The following is an 18,709-nucleotide window of genomic DNA, read 5'->3' as shown; positions in this document are numbered from 1 at the left end:
TCATAGATTCATACTCACAGAGTCCTGAGAAATGCTACTTTCAATGGACTGAAGATATGTTTTGTTTTAATATGTGACTACTTTGTAAATATCATTTGTGCTAGTGTTAGTGAATGATAAACTCTTTACAAAATAATACAGCTTAACTGTTTTAAGTCAGGAAAACATCAAAATATGTCTTCGGCTGACAGGTTTTTTTCCTATTTCTTACTTTATCTCTGTCTTTTTTTTGCCATTCTAGGGAGCCATTTTTCTACCCGGGAACAAAGTTACAGAGCATCCGAGCAATGGGGAAGAGGCAGGCCGATTTCTCTTTGAGGTCATCCCAGGTAAGACAAACACAACAGCTTCAAATGTACGTTTTCCTCCCATATATTAAAGAAGAGCAGCTTTTTCAGTATTCACAGGAGGAAATGTTTTCCGAGGCATCTTTAAATGATACTGAATGCAGAGTAACTGTAATGGATGAAATGTATCTCTAAAAAAACCCCAGTTCAAATTCCTCACAACTGATGTACTTGGGGAAAAACAAGTATGCAAGCATTGCATGCAAAACAAGCATTGATTTTTTTTAGAAAGTCTTTTTAAGAAAGTCGCATTGTTTGAAACAGATTAAAAAGGAGGGGAAAATAATCTTCAAGGGTCCTACATCAAAGACAAAGAAAAAAAAAGTACAGACTGATCTTTCTTTTTTTTTTTGTCCTTTGTATTGTCTTTGACTCTTTCACTTTGAAAATGTTCACGTTCCTCACTTGTCAGCCTACATCCCACTATCACGACATCTCTGCATTTCTTCTCTTTGACCCTATTTCTGTCTCTGAGTTTATGAGGCATTTAGTTTGCGCGTGTCCAGACCATGATATACTGCAATTAACGTTTGCATTTTACAACGTTCACGTTTGGCTGCCATTCGGATGGGCCATCATTTTTTAGGCGGGCCATCATTTTTTGGGTGGTCACGGACTGTTACCTGAGTCTGTTACCCAAGACCTGAGAGGGACTGAATGTTCCTCTTGAAATCTGCATGTGTGCTGATCTCTGTTGTACGTTCTGGGATTTGGGGTTATTCAGAGGCAGGAAATGGATGATTCTTTTCAGATGGACTGCAGAGGTCCTTCTCTAATTTGATACAGCCACACTGAATCAGTACGTACAGGTTACAGGTTTGCCTGTGATATTCTAGAGGAATATGGAGGGACTCCTTTGGCCTCATTGGAGGAAAGACCACACTCCAAAGTTATTTTTCCTTTTGTTGTGGATGTTCTTAGGTGGAAATAAGGCATTTTACTTTGAAAATGTGGAAAACATCATGATCAAGATTCTCTTTGGATTATGCTTTGAGAGATAGGAGTTTCCCCAACTAAGAATTTACATTGTCAAATCTGATTCATCAAGTCTTGCCTATCGTCGAATCATGTTTTTGTTTTGTTTTGTTTTGTTTTGTTTTGTTTTGTTTTGTTTTGTTTTGTTTTGTTTTGTTTTGCTCATTGATCCATATTCTCATTTGCGACATTGGCTTCCATTTTTTCCACACCAGACAAAAGAGCTGAAACACCCAATTAAACAATTTGTCTTCTTGACTTGTGTTACCTTTTGCCTCTTTGCTTGGACCGAGACTACCATCTGGCTCGTTATCTGATGCGTTAAATTTCAAAACAGACACACTGGCAGCTCTCGAGGTAATAGTTCACATACAACATGGGTCTTCCCACTGTAGGTGATGAGACTGAAGGAACAGGAGTGCGGTTTGGCAACTGTTATTGCCTTTATTTTCTTTCCCAACAGGAACAGTGAAAATATGCCACTTGTTCAGTCACGGCTTCACAACTACTACTTTCCCTTCGACCTTCCCAACATGGCTGCCCTCATCCACATCAACACTTGTCCACACTTCCCATGAGTCCTCCCACTCTCTCAGTACAGCCAGCCCCTTATTCTAGTAACATTTGGCAGAGGAATTTATTTTAGCAGACATTCAGCACCCCTGTATAGCTGGAATGTAATGATCCTTGTTTCATAACCACATTTTGTAACAATTTGATTCTGAGATTGGTAGTTAAATCAGGTTCCTTAGATTGGAACATTGAATAGTCGACTATTCGGGGTCACCTCTCTTTTTATTCCTATCTAGTTCACAGAGTAACACACATCATTACACTGTTACTAACTAATTAAGCTGTGATGGATATAAGTGGATGTATGGGATTCACCTGATATTTTGATGAAATGAAGCTAACTGTCTACATAATGGGTTAAGTTTGTGAGGATCCCTGTATGTTTGATAGCTGACTCTCTGGAGAAAACAAAGGGAAGAGGAGTGTTTTTCCCAAGGAATAAGATACAAGGAATGTGTGGAGAAGGAACACACTCACACACACACACACACACACACACACACACACACACACACACTCAAACAGCTGTGACACTGCAGCAGCACTCAGCTGGGCTGATAAGAGTCCATGACAAAAGTCCAATCACTGCCTGAAACAAGGAGAGAAGACATTACATATACACATGCACTTTCTCTCTCTCTCTCTCTCTCTCTCTCTCTCTCAGTCTTGCATTTTATTCTTCTTGCTCTGTATTTATCTCTTCCTTTTGCTCCCCCCTGTCTCTCTCTCTTTATCATCTCTCAGGTTTCATGCTTTCATCTACAGTAGTCAATAGAGGGTAGACTAGCAGTGTTTAAAAGCATTGAGCTTGTCTGTCCTTCAGTATCATGTCATAGGGTCATTTGATACAGAAAGAGCCTGTAAGATGTGTTTGGCCTTGAAGGTCAGATTGCCTGCTGAACTGAAATGGTCCATACCACTGAGTCGACATTCTGTTTGGAAAATCAGAGAACGGCATATGTTTGTCTTTTTGACCTTGTAGGCTGTCTAATGATTTGTTTTAGACGTGTATTAAATTTGCCTTCTCCCAGGAGATTTTATGACCTTTTGGGTACATATTGTTCTCTTATAATTTTTTTTATTTGCTGTCTGTGTTTACACTATAGATGAATGAGAGTCTTTCACTGAATAATGTTTATATGGCAGGTGCCACACCTTCTCAGTCCAGCAGAGATGTATGGTGCTTAAGTGCCTGTAAATGTCAATGAGTCTCTCTATGAGTTAATCATTTCGTCATATTCCTCACACAAACAGTTAAATAGTACATTTGTGAGCATGTATATACTGTGTGTGTGTGTGTGTGTGCGTGCGTGCGTGCGTGCGTGCGTGCGTGTGTTTGCGTGTTTGAAAGAGAGTAAGTGAGAGAAAGGATGAAGGAAAAGCAGAGAAAATGAGAGCACACAGCTTGACAGGTCTTGGAAAAAAAAGAGAGAAGTATAACAGGAAAATCAACAACTCGTCTATGGAACTTTGGTCTTAATTCTCAGCTGTTATAGAGAAGCACTTTCTCAGAGAGCAGTTACTTGGCACAAGCTAAAGGAGCTCTAATAAAATGAGTCTGACTATGGAAAAGATTCCATCGCTCCTGCTCACACTGTGTACTCCTGACACAGGTCAATGTGAAATCCACGCCAAAAACTTGTGGGGAAAAAGAGGGATTCAAAACACATTTGCTGTTGTTTGGAAAACTGCTAAAACAACCAAGAGCTCTGTCAACATTGAATGGATCCTCATTGAAAGAGTTCCTTTTATTCACGGTGCTTATGCAACATTGAAGAGCAGAGGAGAATGATTCCATATATTCCTATATATTTTCCATATGGTTTTTATTCTAAATTTGGCAGTCATGTGAATGTCATATGTTTTGGTTGTATTTTATGACTATATAAATGGCAAATTCTTGTTTGGAGGATCTTTATGTAGGTATTGTTACAGAAGGAGGTAGTTGTAAATATGAACAGAAGGTCATATCCTTCCCTGACATAAAGCCCCACAGTGACTGTACCAGCAAACATACCTCAACATGGGAAAATATATTTCACTTCATACTGCATTTAAAGAAAAGGCCCACTGTTTTTTTTAATTTATCATTCCATTTTTCACCATCATGTCCTTGCCTTATGAGGCTCTGCTGGTGGAGATTTGATGTATTTTACTAGCGTGTGAGAAGGTAGTTTAAATTCTATAACAATTAGCATGCTTAACTAAAAAAAAAAAAAAGACACAGCAAACACTTTTCATGCTTTGCTCCTTTCAGCAATTTTTTTATGAACTCAGAATGATTCTCCTGAATTCACCCCTTTGAAGTGAACTGAACTCTGAGCACCTCAGGAGATGATATAAGTTTAGTGAGTTTTAAGTTTGCAGAACTGTTCTCTTTATGTGTATATTTCAAACACAACTTCTCCTAGGTTTGTTTTCAGACCCACTAACAAAACAAGCTTTTTAGTCTTTACAGTTTCCATGCAGTTACATGGTCTGACTTCCAGTGAGAGACTAAACTGAAACAGAAAGTGATCTAAGACCTAATTAGAGCTTCAGTGCATGAGCAATAGATCTGAGTCCTGCTTGAAAGAACAGTGTGAATACAAAGTGAACTGAATTATTCTGTTTTAATCTCTTGGTTCACTAAAAAGGACTGAGTCAAGACAACTATATGAGAAAACATCCACTTCACTTTAAATCTTAACCTTATTGCTCCATTATGCCCGGGTTTAAGGATGCTAATGAAACTTGAAACTGAGCTGTCAGAGCCAGTGAATACGTCGACTCCACATCAAGTAGCATTGGTTTAGGATGAGACTGAACAAATAAATAAATGAATACACGGGTAAAGTTTTACATTACCCACTTCTTTATCGACCTGTCAGACCCTTCAGCCCTTCCAACCTTTGCCTTGGTCTGTACATCATATTGGAGATAAGCATGGACATTTACTACTCTGTACATAATGCTAGTAAAGGTCAAATAGGTCTAATTATCTGTGAAGGTGTCTTTTGTCCATATAAAGGTCCACGCATCATGCTGTGTTCTGAGTAATTAAACGCAAATGATATGCAAACAAAATTTCGTCCTGCAGTGATATAGCAACACTTTCAGAAGATCATGTGCAATCAAGGGCATCCAGGAATTTGTTTAATTAGGTTTTAATTCTCTCTTTGTCTGACCAGCATGTTAATTCAAACACCAGAAGACCACACAGACATAGTTTAAGCTGTAAATATTCACTTTATTGTTAGTCACGTCATTGGAAAGCACTCTCTTTGTCAAAACACATAGAGTATAATGCTAGGTTCCCAGTTAAACTGGCTACGTGTCACTGTGTTAGTTAATATCTGACAGTGAAGTCACTCTTTCATACAAGCTTGAAGTATATCACTGCTCCATATATTGCAGACAATACAGTCAGAATATGTGCAATATATGTGCAATGTAATCTATAATTTCTCTGGAAATCTTTTTCTCTTTCTTGATGAGAAGTCCATCTGTTGCCAAAGCTTCACAGATAGTTCCACTGTTCACCCACCAATTTGCCCTGACAACTGAATAATTAGCAGAGTGGTCTATTCACCTTAGAGACGTAACTCAGTCCTCTTTGACGTAGTGCACAGAAAAAGTAGTCCAAACTTGTGATTCACACCTGCCTCAGTACTAGAAACTGTGTTAAATCAGTAATACAGAGCTATCATAAAACTAGCATGGTGTGACTATGTTTCAAAGAAAAAAAAAAAAAAAAAGATTACTCAACCGCTACACAAAAACTCATTGCATCGCCTTCTAATTAACTCAGTAATTAATGAAGAGCAGTGGGGTGGTAAATCAAGGCTATTAAATTAAAAATAAATGCAGGTTTAGTGCTGTTGTAAATGTATGCAAGCATGCAACTATCGGGAGTTACACTGAATGAATTACAACACAGTATACGTTCTTTATTATATCATGAAATCTATTCTGGAAATTTTCTGAACATCCACATTTACATTGCAAACAAGTGTCCTAGAATAGCATCAGTCGTCTGTATCTTGAAACTGTGGTATAATACAACAGCTATGCTAGTGAACAGCTGCAAAAATGAACAAGAGGAAGAAACTGCAATGCAGGAGACAGGAGTCACCGGAAGATCTATAATGGGGGTAAGGAAGCCTGTGGCTAAGGGAGCACCTGCAAAGATGATGAGTTGAGTTTATAAAAACCTGCAAAAACCCAGAGATTACTTCATCAGAACCGTGCCCTTGGCTGTGTGATTGAATTAACGAGAATTTAATGGCCTCAGTCTTTGTACCTAATACTGCATCGTGTTTTTTCCCCCATTTTAGTTATGACTTAATTACAGAGATCCAAAGGGCCCTTCATTCATCATTTTACACACACACACACACACACACACATACATACACATGTGTGCACACACACACACACACACACACACTCAATGGCAAATGACTCTCAGCAACAGGCACACGGAATAAAACATGGAGGTCAGGAACCTGCCGATTTACGAGGCTAGTAATTTTATTACAAGAGTTAATGTTCAACAAGCCACAGAGCGGAAGGGAGGATGGCAAGGAGAAAGAGGGGAAGGGGGGAGGGCAGTCAAAGAGGTGACTGCCAATGTCAAATTCAGAGTAGGAGAAACTGCAGCTCAGATCTGCAGGATTGCAGGTTGTTACTCTGATTCTGTTTCACCCCTGACGAAAGCATTGATCAGAAGAGAAATATTCTACCAGGGAACATTCTGTAATCTTTCCAAGTACGTTGTGATGTCAGAGCATTGAGAGAAGCATGTTATCATTCGGTGTAGAGGAGTGTTAAAGGGAAACAAGACAGTGAATTTTCTCATCTTCTCCTTTCTTCCCAATACAGACGACGCAAGGCGCTTGTCTTCGACAATTTTGTGTTTTTAACTCTGGAACTTTTTAAATTAAGTTTTTGTTGACTGCTGGAACAGTGAATTCCAGCTATTATCTGACAGACATTCATTCTAGCTTTACGTGTCCAATTCAAATAGACAAGTTAATTGGGTCTGTTGATGTCAGACTAGAAAGAAAATGTTGTGTAAAGTGGGTCCTTAGGACAAGTGAAGAGAAGCAGTCTGCTTACAGGTTAGTCATTTGTCATTATTCAGACTGCATCTTCTGGGTCAGAGTTATAGGCATGAATGTCAGTATGCAAAGATAGGTCAAAGGGCTTTTAGTATTAAGTCCTATTTAAAACTGTTATCATTTTTACTTGTGCTGTGACTCTGATTTTCATTGCTCATTTTGTATTGCATGATGGGTGTTAGTCATTCCCCCCCACCCCCCCTACTGTTCAGTTTTTAGCGCATTCCACACTTGCATGTGTTAATTTGTTTCTAGCTGCACTGCAATTTATTTCACATTTAGACATTGTGTTTCACCAGGGCGGCTCTGACAGAACAAACAACCCCTGCAGGGAACTTCTGAAACTGACATATTCGTCAACAGCATTCGGAGAATCAAAAATTAGATTCACTCATAATTCAAATGTAAAATAAAACAATTAAAGCATGGGTGAACCTCCAAAGGGTTTGATGGAAACACATACTTTTAAGAAATCATCATACACTTCTATATCTTTCTCCTCTGCTCTTTAGGGTTGCTGAGGTCCTTGACCAATACATGTAAAAGTCAGAGAGGACAAGAGAATGAAAGAAGGAGTTACAGGGGGTGGGAGAGAGAGAGAGAGAGAGTGAGAGAGAAATAGTGGGCCTAAGGCTATCTACTGATATATGTACCACAATGTCACACAATGTCAGCCCTTGCATGTCTGGCATGCCTTTCAGAAATATGATACCAATAATCCTCCAAGGCTTGTGCTATGTTACAAATGATTGGAAGAAGTGAAATGTCACTCAACAGACTGAGATTAACATTGCTGACATTTTTTTCTACTCTGTGAAAACAGTGATCTTATACTGTTTATTATGTTATGTTGTTTAATGAATATCTTTCTGTTGACCTCTACAGTCTACATGTAATATCTTTGAAACGTGGAGAATGTGTGAGACAGAGAGATAAGACAACAAAATGTGTTACTCTGTAAAATCTGCAAAAAAAACCCCAACCTGCAATTCAACTCTCTTATGGATACATTTCACCACTTCATTTTCCCACCACACAAATAAATTCATAACATTTTGAGTTAGTGTATGTTGGTTATCACCAACTTTTTACCTTTTGCCCTCCCATGACCTTTGACCCTCTTAATGTCATATGCAATTAACTGGTTCTGTTATAATGTTAACCCTAAGATACACTTATTGTGTTTAAGAAAGCAAGAAACAATCCAGTTCGACACAGGAGTGAGTTGAACTGTTTTACTAACTTCTGGCACACGTTCTCACAAGGCATGTGCACACACCAAAACCCAGCAGTTGTCACCATAACAACCTAGAAAACCTGGTAGTGTCAAACAGCTTCCATACTGTTATAGTCCAAATGGTGTGTGCATAATATGTATGTTTGAGAGTGTGTACACAACAACACTAGCCACCATAAGTCTCCCGAATAACAAGGACACTAATGTCAAACACAGTGATGGTATATGTGGCCTTGTATATCTGTCTGTATGAAGCTCCCAATGCCTGTTCCTCAGTGAATAGTGTGTGCAAGGTAGGAAGAGTGAATCTGCACAACAGGCTTCACAAACCATTTTTGGTTTTATATTTGTGTGTGTGTGTATGTGCTTGTGTCTGTGTGTGTGTGTGTGCCTGCGTGTTTGCCTGTTCATTATACACAAACAAATGCATTTGCTTTTAAATTATGGCACACTTTAAGAGGCCTCAGATTGCTTCATGTGTTTGTTATGGACATTTTGAGCCAACATAGTTATGTGATGCATGGGGTTCCAGTCACTGCAGTGGGCATTCTGCCCTCTCACTTGGCACGGACAGGATAGTTGGCACTGCCCTTACACCTACCCTGCCAATCTGAAGAAAGACTGTGCCCTATATGCACTCATGTGCAAAAGATAACATCCGCCAAGAAACAGAGGATTATGGGAAATGTGTGCAATGCTTGTGATAACTCCCAACACCTGAGATGCATCATTCACTTCACTCTCTCTCTCTCTCTCTCTCTCTCTTTCTGTAAGTGTTTATGGAGATATTTCAGAGCGAAAAGTGCTTTGACAGTTGTTTTTGGACAGATTAGAGTCAGTTTTATGAGGTGTTTACCATCCCATGTCATGTCCTTTGGGAAGGTCATTTACTGACAACTGTGCTATGAATGGAATCGCTATGTTGTTATCCCATTGGCTTGGCAGTCAGCGAGCAAAAGAATAGCATGACTACCTTGGCAGAAACATTTTCAGTTGACACGCTCCGCGCTGTTTGTGTCTTACTTTAAGCTGTCATGTGTCGTCTATTATCTTATCTGTGCCCAAAGAGCTATTTAGTTCTATCACTGCTACTATGCTTTTTAGTGTTTAATGAAATAATAATCATCATATCTACAAAGGCAGTTGGTGAAATGAATGAAACAAGCCATACATTGAGTATTATTCTGTTTAAAAGAACGTTCCTTTATGGGTCATATCCTAACCATGTTTATGTGTGAATTTTGTCCTACATGTTTTTTCTCTTGTCTTTCATATCTCAGTATCACAAATCTCTTGTGTCTAGAAGTAAATTTCATATCCTCTCCCCAAGAGATGTATCATTTAACCAAAGATTGCATATAAATAAGAATCAGCTTAATTGCAGGTGAATTTTATGTAGAACAAGCAGTTATGTGGGAAAAGAAACTAGATGAGTGTCATCAACATGAGGGGATATATTCTCATTTTCAGGACCTGGCTTTTCTGGAGTTTTTATGTTAGCAGTCATGTAAGACGTTAATGTGTAGGAGTTGAGGTTGTTTCATTTGTCATTCTCTTTCATTTCCCATGTCTAAATTGTTTCATTTAAGTTATAAGTAGGGTCTTTAGTCTTAAGTCTTAACGCGTACATTTTTTTCTTGCTCCACTACAGGATAATTTTCCATTTGCAAGAATTTACTTTTTAAATACTGGACAGTAATATGTAATTCTGACAGATGTAATGGCAAACTCAGTCTGATATTTAAGTAATATCTGTTTCCCATGTTGTCCTCGAAAACATGGATCTGGAATTTCTATCATATGTTGAACTGGTTGTATTTGAGAGTGGCATTGCTGACTTAAATATTGCATATCAGTATGTAATCAGTGCATATAACTGGTAAAATTGTTCAACGCAATTTTTCTAGACTATGCTGATGAATGATCAGTACTAGGAAAATTCTCAATGCAAACTCCTTCAAACCTGTATTTGAAGGAGTTTGTATTGAGAATACAAATTACTTGTTCCCCATTTACAGTGAACTTTCATACACTCATGTCAAACATGGCACATACCAATACCATGCACATTTACATGTCTCAAAAGCATGTCAATATGATAAATGGACATGAAAATAAAACACACGACTGTTTTGTATTTTGCCACAGAGTGTTCCCTTGTGTTGGTACATTCTGATGCAGGTGTGCGGGCTAAGCTTGTTTGTTTACTGGTGCCTGTGCTATATAGCAGGTGTTCAGGGACGAGTTAACACCTGTGTTCACTCTGATGTAATTCAATTTGTTTATGCTTTCTCTTCTGTTACGGTTAGACTGGAGAGGGTCTAAGACCCACAGACAGAACTAACTTTCACTCACTCATAACACGGTATGGAAAATGGAAGAAAGAAAAGATATCGATGGAGCAATTTCAGCAAAGCTGTTTCTAACGCGAACCAGATCTTAAGCTTTAACCATCTATCTCTCTCAACCCCTCTCTTCTTACTCATTCTCTGTGCCTTACTTTGGACCATCTGTTTCACAGATTGCTGGGCATTATAATTTCTTAGTGCCAATGTGTTTACTTACCTAAAGCACTGAGAGTATTCTTCATATTCAACATAAAATGAATGCATTCCACAACACTGTAATAAATTCTGCAAAAAAACAAAACAAAACAAAACAAAAAAAAAAACAAAAACCACTGATTGTTGATCTCTTAGAGAGCAGAGTCGCATAATATTCAAAACTTTCCCATCTGTTTGTAGTCTGAATACCATATTAGCTTTCTGATTGCAAGATCAACACAATCAACTGTTTTGTGGAGGCTGTCAAGATGAAATATGAATCCTTATTTTGGATATGACTTTGGTAAGAGAGTGAAAAGGGCATCCAAAATCCTCTGGCCCCGAGGAAGGAATGCTTGGGGTCGATGTTTTCGGCTTGACTTGCCAGAACGATGCCTACTCTTCAATGGCATCTGTTTCCTTTCCAAAACGAACGGGGAAAAAAAAAGGACCCATAAAGCTATGAATGAAATAAAGACCCCAAAGAGAAGCAGAATGAAAGAGAGGAAAAATCCAACAAACAAATTCCTCTCAGCTAAATCTGGCTTTGGATCTGCACATGAACACAATGCAGCAGGACTGAAACTAGAGCTCCATCTGGGTTCTGTTGGTCCAGCTTGAAAAAGAAAGAGAGAGCAAACTAGAGAGAGACAGAGGGAGAGAAAGAAAGAGTGAATACACAACCCTTCATTGTGTCTCTGGTTCTGGCAGTAAATGCTGGATAAGGTCCAGTGTTGATGACCAGGGAGTCCGAAAGGAGGTTTGACAAATTTGTGAAAGTTCCTGGAGGCAAATTCACACTCTCTGCATTCCCTACCCTGTCCATTCACTCCAAAAACTCATTACCATGGCCTGTGTTTGAGATTTTATCATAGCCGCCCTGTTTATTGATAGAAACTGCACTCCCTAGTTGTGTGTGTTTTTCTCAGAAGTAGGACTGAATTTTCAGCAAATGCTTTGAAACACAAAGACTGCTGAAAGTCCTACATTCAAAGGATCCTACTCTGATTCACTGTGATTAAAAAAAAAGAGTTTCTGACTCAAATGTTCATTCCCCGGAAAATTAACTGCTTACAACAGAGAGCACTTAACCTACAATTGACCTACAACTAATGAGATACAATAGACCCATATGTTGTATGAAGATGCAGTCCAATACAACGCCCTCGCTGCACTGTTTGGTTACTACACAAACATACTTGAACCGTACAGCCAGCCTAGTCAGCATTGTACAGGTCCTCTGATGAGTTTACACGCAATGAGTCCAGGTCTGTCAGCACTGGAACAAACTGTATACAGGTTTAGCAACGTGGAGGAAAGCTGATGGAGCAGATTAAATACTTCACTGACAATGTTTAGGCTACGAGTGCCAGGCATACAGTGCAGTCTTGAGTTACGCAGCACTTAGGGCCTCGAGGAGTCGAGGCAGCCACACATTAAGCAGTGCTACAAGTCTTGTAACTACAAAGAATATACTGACATCTGTTTCATCATCATGAAACAAAAGCATATTAGTGCCTGAAAACAAACAGAATTTTGTTGGAATCTGAGTCATGACTGACGTAAATGTTGATGGACTTTTCAAACGTGTCTCACAATAGCACTGGAACAAATTCATATCGCTGTGTGCCCATCTGCTTTCATACATCAAAACAGCAAAGTTATCTCTGTCCTGTCAGATTTCAGAGGTACGGTTTGTCGTGGTAATTCCCCATTATGGAGACATGTTGAGACATGAACAAACTACATGAGGGGGAGGCAGGGACACAGTTTAGCTCAAAGCAGAACTTGCCCTGCAGCTATACACGGAAGGGGTGACATAAGATACATTTTTCATCTTTCCAGAGCTATAAAACCATTTGGGGGGGGGGGGGTTGATTTTCTTCTCCTCATGGTTTGTATACCCCAGACTAAAGTATTTACAATTGATTTTTCTCTTGTCAAAGACTGATTTATGGTTAGGACGGAAATTATTGCACTTTATGTTGTTGTATTCAACACCTACTGTACATATCTTAAAGTTACATAGCTGCAAGTGTTGTCAATCGTATGAAGTGCTGGATGGACTTTTCGTAGACATCCACAGTTTACCGAAATTCAGCATGAGCACATTTGGCCAAGTTAATCTGAAAGCGGATTTTTTGAGATTCACCATCCTGAACACCGTCCCGTATTCATTCCACCTAAACCATTGTCGGCCTGAAAGCTCCCTGTCTGTCTGCATGTGACAGCCACTACAGACAGCAAAAACAAAAGACAAAGCCAAAAATAAACCTTTACTATAATAACAGGCATGAGCTTGACGACTTTTCTTTCTGTATTTTTCAGTCAGCGTAAGAGAAGATAATCCCATTTACAGCTGCTATGCAGTCCCTCTACTATACTTTAAAACGTGGGTGTTCATTTTAATCCTGTATTTAAACTCACTGCAAAATGTTGGCTTTTATTTTTACAGCTTAAACATGAGGGGGTACCTACATAGTTTGTATCAAGAAATGTAACAGAGATTTGAATGTCTTCCTAGTTTTAATGAGCTAAGTCAGATATTTTGTTTTCATTTTCTGTGCTTTTGACCTGGAACGTGACAAAATATCTATTTAAACAGTTAGTAAGTTTTCTGGTGGCAGTGGTGAGACCGAGGTAATTTTCAAAATACATTTCTCCTTTGTGAAAGCTTTGACCCGAGTTACTTCCATTTCTTTACAATGAGTGACTGTATTGCCCCCTTGTGGTGAGACAATTAATTATGTAGTTTCAACACTGAAAATTTCAACTCAAAAAAAAGGGAGTTTTTGTACATTCTCATTATACTGAATTCACTAAAAAATTAATGAAGTATTTATACATAAAAGTGACATTTTTTACTATTACCAGGAGGAATTCTTTTTCATTGTTATTGGCAATCACTGCCACTGTAAAACAACCTAACTTTGTTAGAAGTACAGCTTGTTTATCCACAATGGGATTGCTGTAGATTCTCTGTGAACCTTCGCTTTCTCTGAGATATAAATATCTGTTTTCTGTGTGAAGTAAGGACAAGAACAAGGCTGGTAATACAGCAGGACTGCCAGGAAAGGATCTGAGATCTCTCTCTCTCTCTCTCTCTCTCCTTCTCTCTCTCCTAGTCTTTCTGTGTGTCTGACTCTCTTTTTCCTGGTATAAATGGCAAAAGGCCATTGAAAGATCTCTGTTTTCAAATGATCTAGGAGAAACTGGATGTGGCAGCCACACTGCAGGATTTATAATTACCTTCAACAGAAGACCAAAAGGCTGCTTTGGTTCACACTAACCTGTCAGGAGAGAATATTACCCCCACAAAAGAGCAAAACACAGGTCCCTCAAAGGATCAAGAAATAATTACAAGAGGTTACTGTCCAAGCATTTAGGCTTGTTTATTTCTCAGCAGATGTTAAGCATTAGGATGATGTACCGGGTGATGTCTCTAAAGATTTGACTAATTTAGAGTAATTTAATGAACTCAGCCTCAGTAACTCAGGAAAGCTGCAATATGGAACCAAAAAAAAAAAATAAGAGACTGTTGTCATTGTCACTCTTTCTGCATCTTAAATAATTGTGCATTCAGAATCTTACTGCATTAGGTCTCACAGTCTCACAGCAATGCAAGTGCAGAGAAAGGAGAGGAATATGCAAATCACACGGAATTTTTCTCTGTAATTACGACGGAAGCACTGGTTGAAAAAAGATGATCCCGTAGATCTAGGCACAGAGCCACGGGCCTAGATGATGTTAAGCATAATGACTGCAGTGTAACGTAGCAGCAGATGGCCTGGATTGTTTTCTGAAATTGAACTATGTCTATTACAAATGATTTAATGATGCATTTAGTGCAATTATTTTTCTGGAAATCTTACCCCAAAATGGTAAGACTAAGTCATGGCTGCTTCAGTGGTATACAATAATGTTTCTGTGGCAGAGAGGAAAATATTATGGATTCCCAGCAGTGTTGTAGTAATATTGACCATGTCACTGAGGCAGTTCCTCAGTGCTGTTCTCAGCGCTCGCCTCATTGCCCTCAGAGCCTAAATAATGGGCTCCGCTTTTCAGTTTAGTTTGTTTCATTTGTTGCCTCTGTTAACAGATGCTAATATTTCATCACTGTATTGTTCTAATTACTCTTTTCCTCAAAAAACTTTTCCTCAAACAACGATACATTTATTTCCTCTGACATGCTTATCATCAGGTAGTTGTTCTTATTAAAACAGCAATCACAGTGTAACCATTACAGCTAAAGGGTTTTTTTTTTCTTGTCTGAATTTTATTTGAGTACGGTTGTAATTTGGACTCCATTTCCTCCACCACATGATGAAACTATTTGAAATGTCTACTGCGAGCTCCACCTACAAAAAAAAAAAAAACTCAATTTAATTATTTTTCAGTCAGAATCTTTCATTTGTCAAGTGCTTGGTTTATTTTCATGTGAAGACAGAATTAATTTGTTGAGGAAAAATATAGTTGAGGGTTAGATGACTGAATATTCACCAAAAAAAAAAAACACAAAATGATGACTAGTATCTCCCACCCCCGACACCACCCTCACCAGCCCTCGGAATCTCAAACACTCTATTTAATGCAAGGGAATTTTCTCAGAAAAGATAGAAGACCTTTTCCTCTCTGACTTAGAGAATATATTTTCTCTCTCAGTTTCAAAACACTGCCAAATTGGAATACTTTGGTGCCTACTGATTAGCGGCTGAGGAGCACCAAGACCACTTAGGTAAAGTCAGTGTTTGTTGTTTAAAGATTTTTCATGTTTTGCATAAGTACGTGCATAATTGCATAATTTAAACCCCTTCTCTACTTTTGTCATTAGATATTTAGCACACCATTTCAATGAAGGCCCGTAACATAACACTTTAATAGACCTCGTTTTGAACAGATTGACAGCTCTGCCCAATTTCGGTAGAAATTTTATTTGAATTACGTTGTTTCTCTGAGTTTTGCCACTTCTAACGGACAGGTGGCTGCAAGAAGAAAAATCCACAGAGATGTGAAACCATGGCAACTACTTCTTTGTCTCAGCCAGTCAGAGAGCTGGTAACCCACACTGTCTTATGGCTGTCCTCAATTGCTCTGAAACCATTCATATCAAGACACCCCACTGGCCAATAAAACATCCTAGAATAGTCTATGAGTCTGAATGCCAAAGGAAGCCAGATCAGGTTGTTCAGAAATATGAACAAGCATCAAATAAAGTCTACAAGGGACAAAGCAGAAATAAATCTGAAGAAGAAGTCAGCACACTCTTTGGCTGTTAAGATAATGTATGAGTTGGATGATGTGCGTGTTCCTTTGTGGAGGAACATTAATAGTCTTGATAGATTTCTCGATTTAGAAATAGATTGCATAGATTTAAGATGCTGCACTAAAACCGAATGAAATGTTAGATAGATATCAGAAAACGAGGCTGTTTTAGTTTCAGATTTCTGTTGTTGTTGTTGTTGTTGTTGTTGTTGACTGAATTAGTCTGCCTATTTAGTTGTTGTATGATTCAGTTGTCCCATAAATTGTACATTATCAGATGTTTTTTTCAGGTTTAATGAAATTTTGAGGACACAGTAAATCTTTTAATCTCCATATGGCTTAATATTTGGGTTAGTGCCCAAATAAACTCCAACATGAGATGTTTTTACAGGGGGTTGGGCTTCCACAAGCTGTCAGGATTCAATATGCCTTGGTATAGAAGTGTCCGTAACTCTGCTGGGGGAGACAATATCATTCTTGGGGAGACAACAACATTCAGTACCACATTACCTTCCATCATTTGTGGTTTTCGTTTATTGTGGTGGAAAGCAGTGTCCAAAGGATGGCCTCATAATCTCCCATAAACGTGAGACTGAGCCTGCGTGAGTGCATGACTAAGAAAGCTTTGGTATATGCTTTATATCATTTTATGTCCGTACCATTCAGTGACACCTCAGGCTCTGTGGAGAGAGAAACTGTCATCATGGAGGACATCACAGAGCAATCAGCAATGAGTCACTATAGGCTGAAGGTGATCGCGGAGAATGGCATTGCATTAACTGGCATGATTTTGCACTCCTGGGGCCTGGGTGAAGCTAAACAATTCTGGGGGAATATACACAACACTATGACAAACCCATTAGAACTTGTCACCATGGGAAACCAGCATTCAGGCCTGTGGGATTCTTTTGGCATGCACTACACAAACACTGGTGCACTGGTTGAAAGCAGGGTAAAGCATGACTGGGCCATTTGATTTTTGTACTGTATAGTAGATCGCTGCCTTTGTCCTTAATGGTACTTTACTCACAAATGTGCATTTTCTTTTGGCTGTAATAAAATATTTATGCTCTGCAACCCAATTGTAATGCCCCAATCTTGACAAAACTGACTGTGAACTCCCCTGATTAATTATTTGTAATCAGATGATTTCCGTTCAGTCCTGCAACTTGAACCAGTGAGTGGATGTCCTGGTTAAGGGGCATGCACATTTAAACTGAAAGATGTTTTTCCTCCAGATTTCAAACTCCTTATATACAGCTCCTTGTGAAATATCATAAATAATGTAAAACATAAAGTACATATAAAAATAATGTATGTTTCACCATCATTGCATTGCTGCAAACCTGGCAACTTGGAGATTATATAATCCTCATACACGAACCTCGGCAGCATGGGATGATTTTTCTAAATTGCTAAATTAACTCAGGAACGACACCTGAATATAAAAAAAAACTTGCTTTCAGTATGCTTTGTATCCCTCTTTTATTCAAATGTTTTCCCATTTTCTTGTAGTTACCTTCACATCTCAGAATGCCTAATTTATGCTCATTACTCTGCATAGCAGCTCTATTGATCTTCTTCCAGTTAAAGGCGATTTAATGGCATCATTTGTGTGTTGACAACATCTGGGGTATGAAATCACACTGAAGGTTCTCTAAGAAAGCCGTCCCCAGTTTTCAAAAACAGACGCAAACCCTCTGTAATTATAACGATTTTTTTTTTTTGTGCTGTTTAAAGATTTTAAAGAATTTACAACAACGCACAGTCATTACTCTTCACATGTGTTCAAGGTTTTGACGTCAAACATTTTCTCGTAATTACTAACGATAATTATCACGGATTATGACAACACATTATCACTGTAAGAGATCTTTCAAAATAGCGGTTACAATACTTGTCCAAAAATGATCTTAAACACCATCTCAGTTTGACTTTGGAAAATTGGGCACTTTGGGAGGACACATTTACACCTTTTCATTGAAATTTACCTGCTACTGCCAAAAATACTGGCATTTCAGTTCATTTCTGTAAAGTTAGAGCCTGACCGCATTTAATCAGATTGCGGGTGCTTATGCTTTTCATGGAAATGACAACAAGAACAAAGTCTTACAACCTTACTTTAAAGCTCATAACTCAAAAAACTAAAGAAAACAATGTTCTCCATTTACAAGATCTCTCCCTTTTTCACTCTGTGAAAATATTAATGTCGTGCAATATAGGCTACAGCTTGACTGTAGCTGTGTGATATGGGTTATTCTGAGATTGCATTGTCACATTAATCACTCGGACTGTTTGCATAAGAAGCACATCAATACACCAATATTTAAGGGCTGTGTTATTGTAACCGATGTCAGGCACTGGGAGGCCGTGTTCTCACATTTAAATCCTACGTACTCCGCTTCCTTTTCCAGCTGTGGACCTCAGTATGTAGAGGTTGTGACATGCTTTCTGTCAAGGCTTAAAGGCCTGCATTTAACCTAATCTCACCAAAGGCACCTCACATTCGCTAAACAATGAATCACAGTTTGATCTACACCTCAGGTTCACGTGCCTGCCCATTGAGCACTATATCTGTCATGAGTGTGCGTTCACTCCGACCGTCATAAATCAGCTGCCAAGGGAAATTCAGATGAGGGCCTGGGTTTTTATTGTTCACTTCTGTACTGA

At 38.7% G+C, this 18,709-nt stretch overlaps 1 protein-coding gene across 1 annotated transcript in view; it reads left to right on the top strand.

Moving 5' to 3' along the window:
* Positions 1–18,709, top strand: part of arhgap24 (Rho GTPase activating protein 24) — an 86,164-nt gene that overhangs the window by 27,791 nt on the left and 39,664 nt on the right. Inside the window, exon 3 of the mRNA XM_030768769.1 lies at positions 242–329. Coding sequence (XP_030624629.1) covers positions 242–329 — 88 coding nt within the window. The remainder of the gene's footprint in view (positions 1–241; positions 330–18,709) is intronic.

Source organism: Chanos chanos, chromosome 3 (genome assembly GCF_902362185.1).
Source record: "Chanos chanos chromosome 3, fChaCha1.1, whole genome shotgun sequence".
Classification (NCBI taxonomy): domain Eukaryota; kingdom Metazoa; phylum Chordata; class Actinopteri; order Gonorynchiformes; family Chanidae; genus Chanos; species Chanos chanos.
This window is presented reverse-complemented; position numbering and strand designations above follow the sequence as displayed.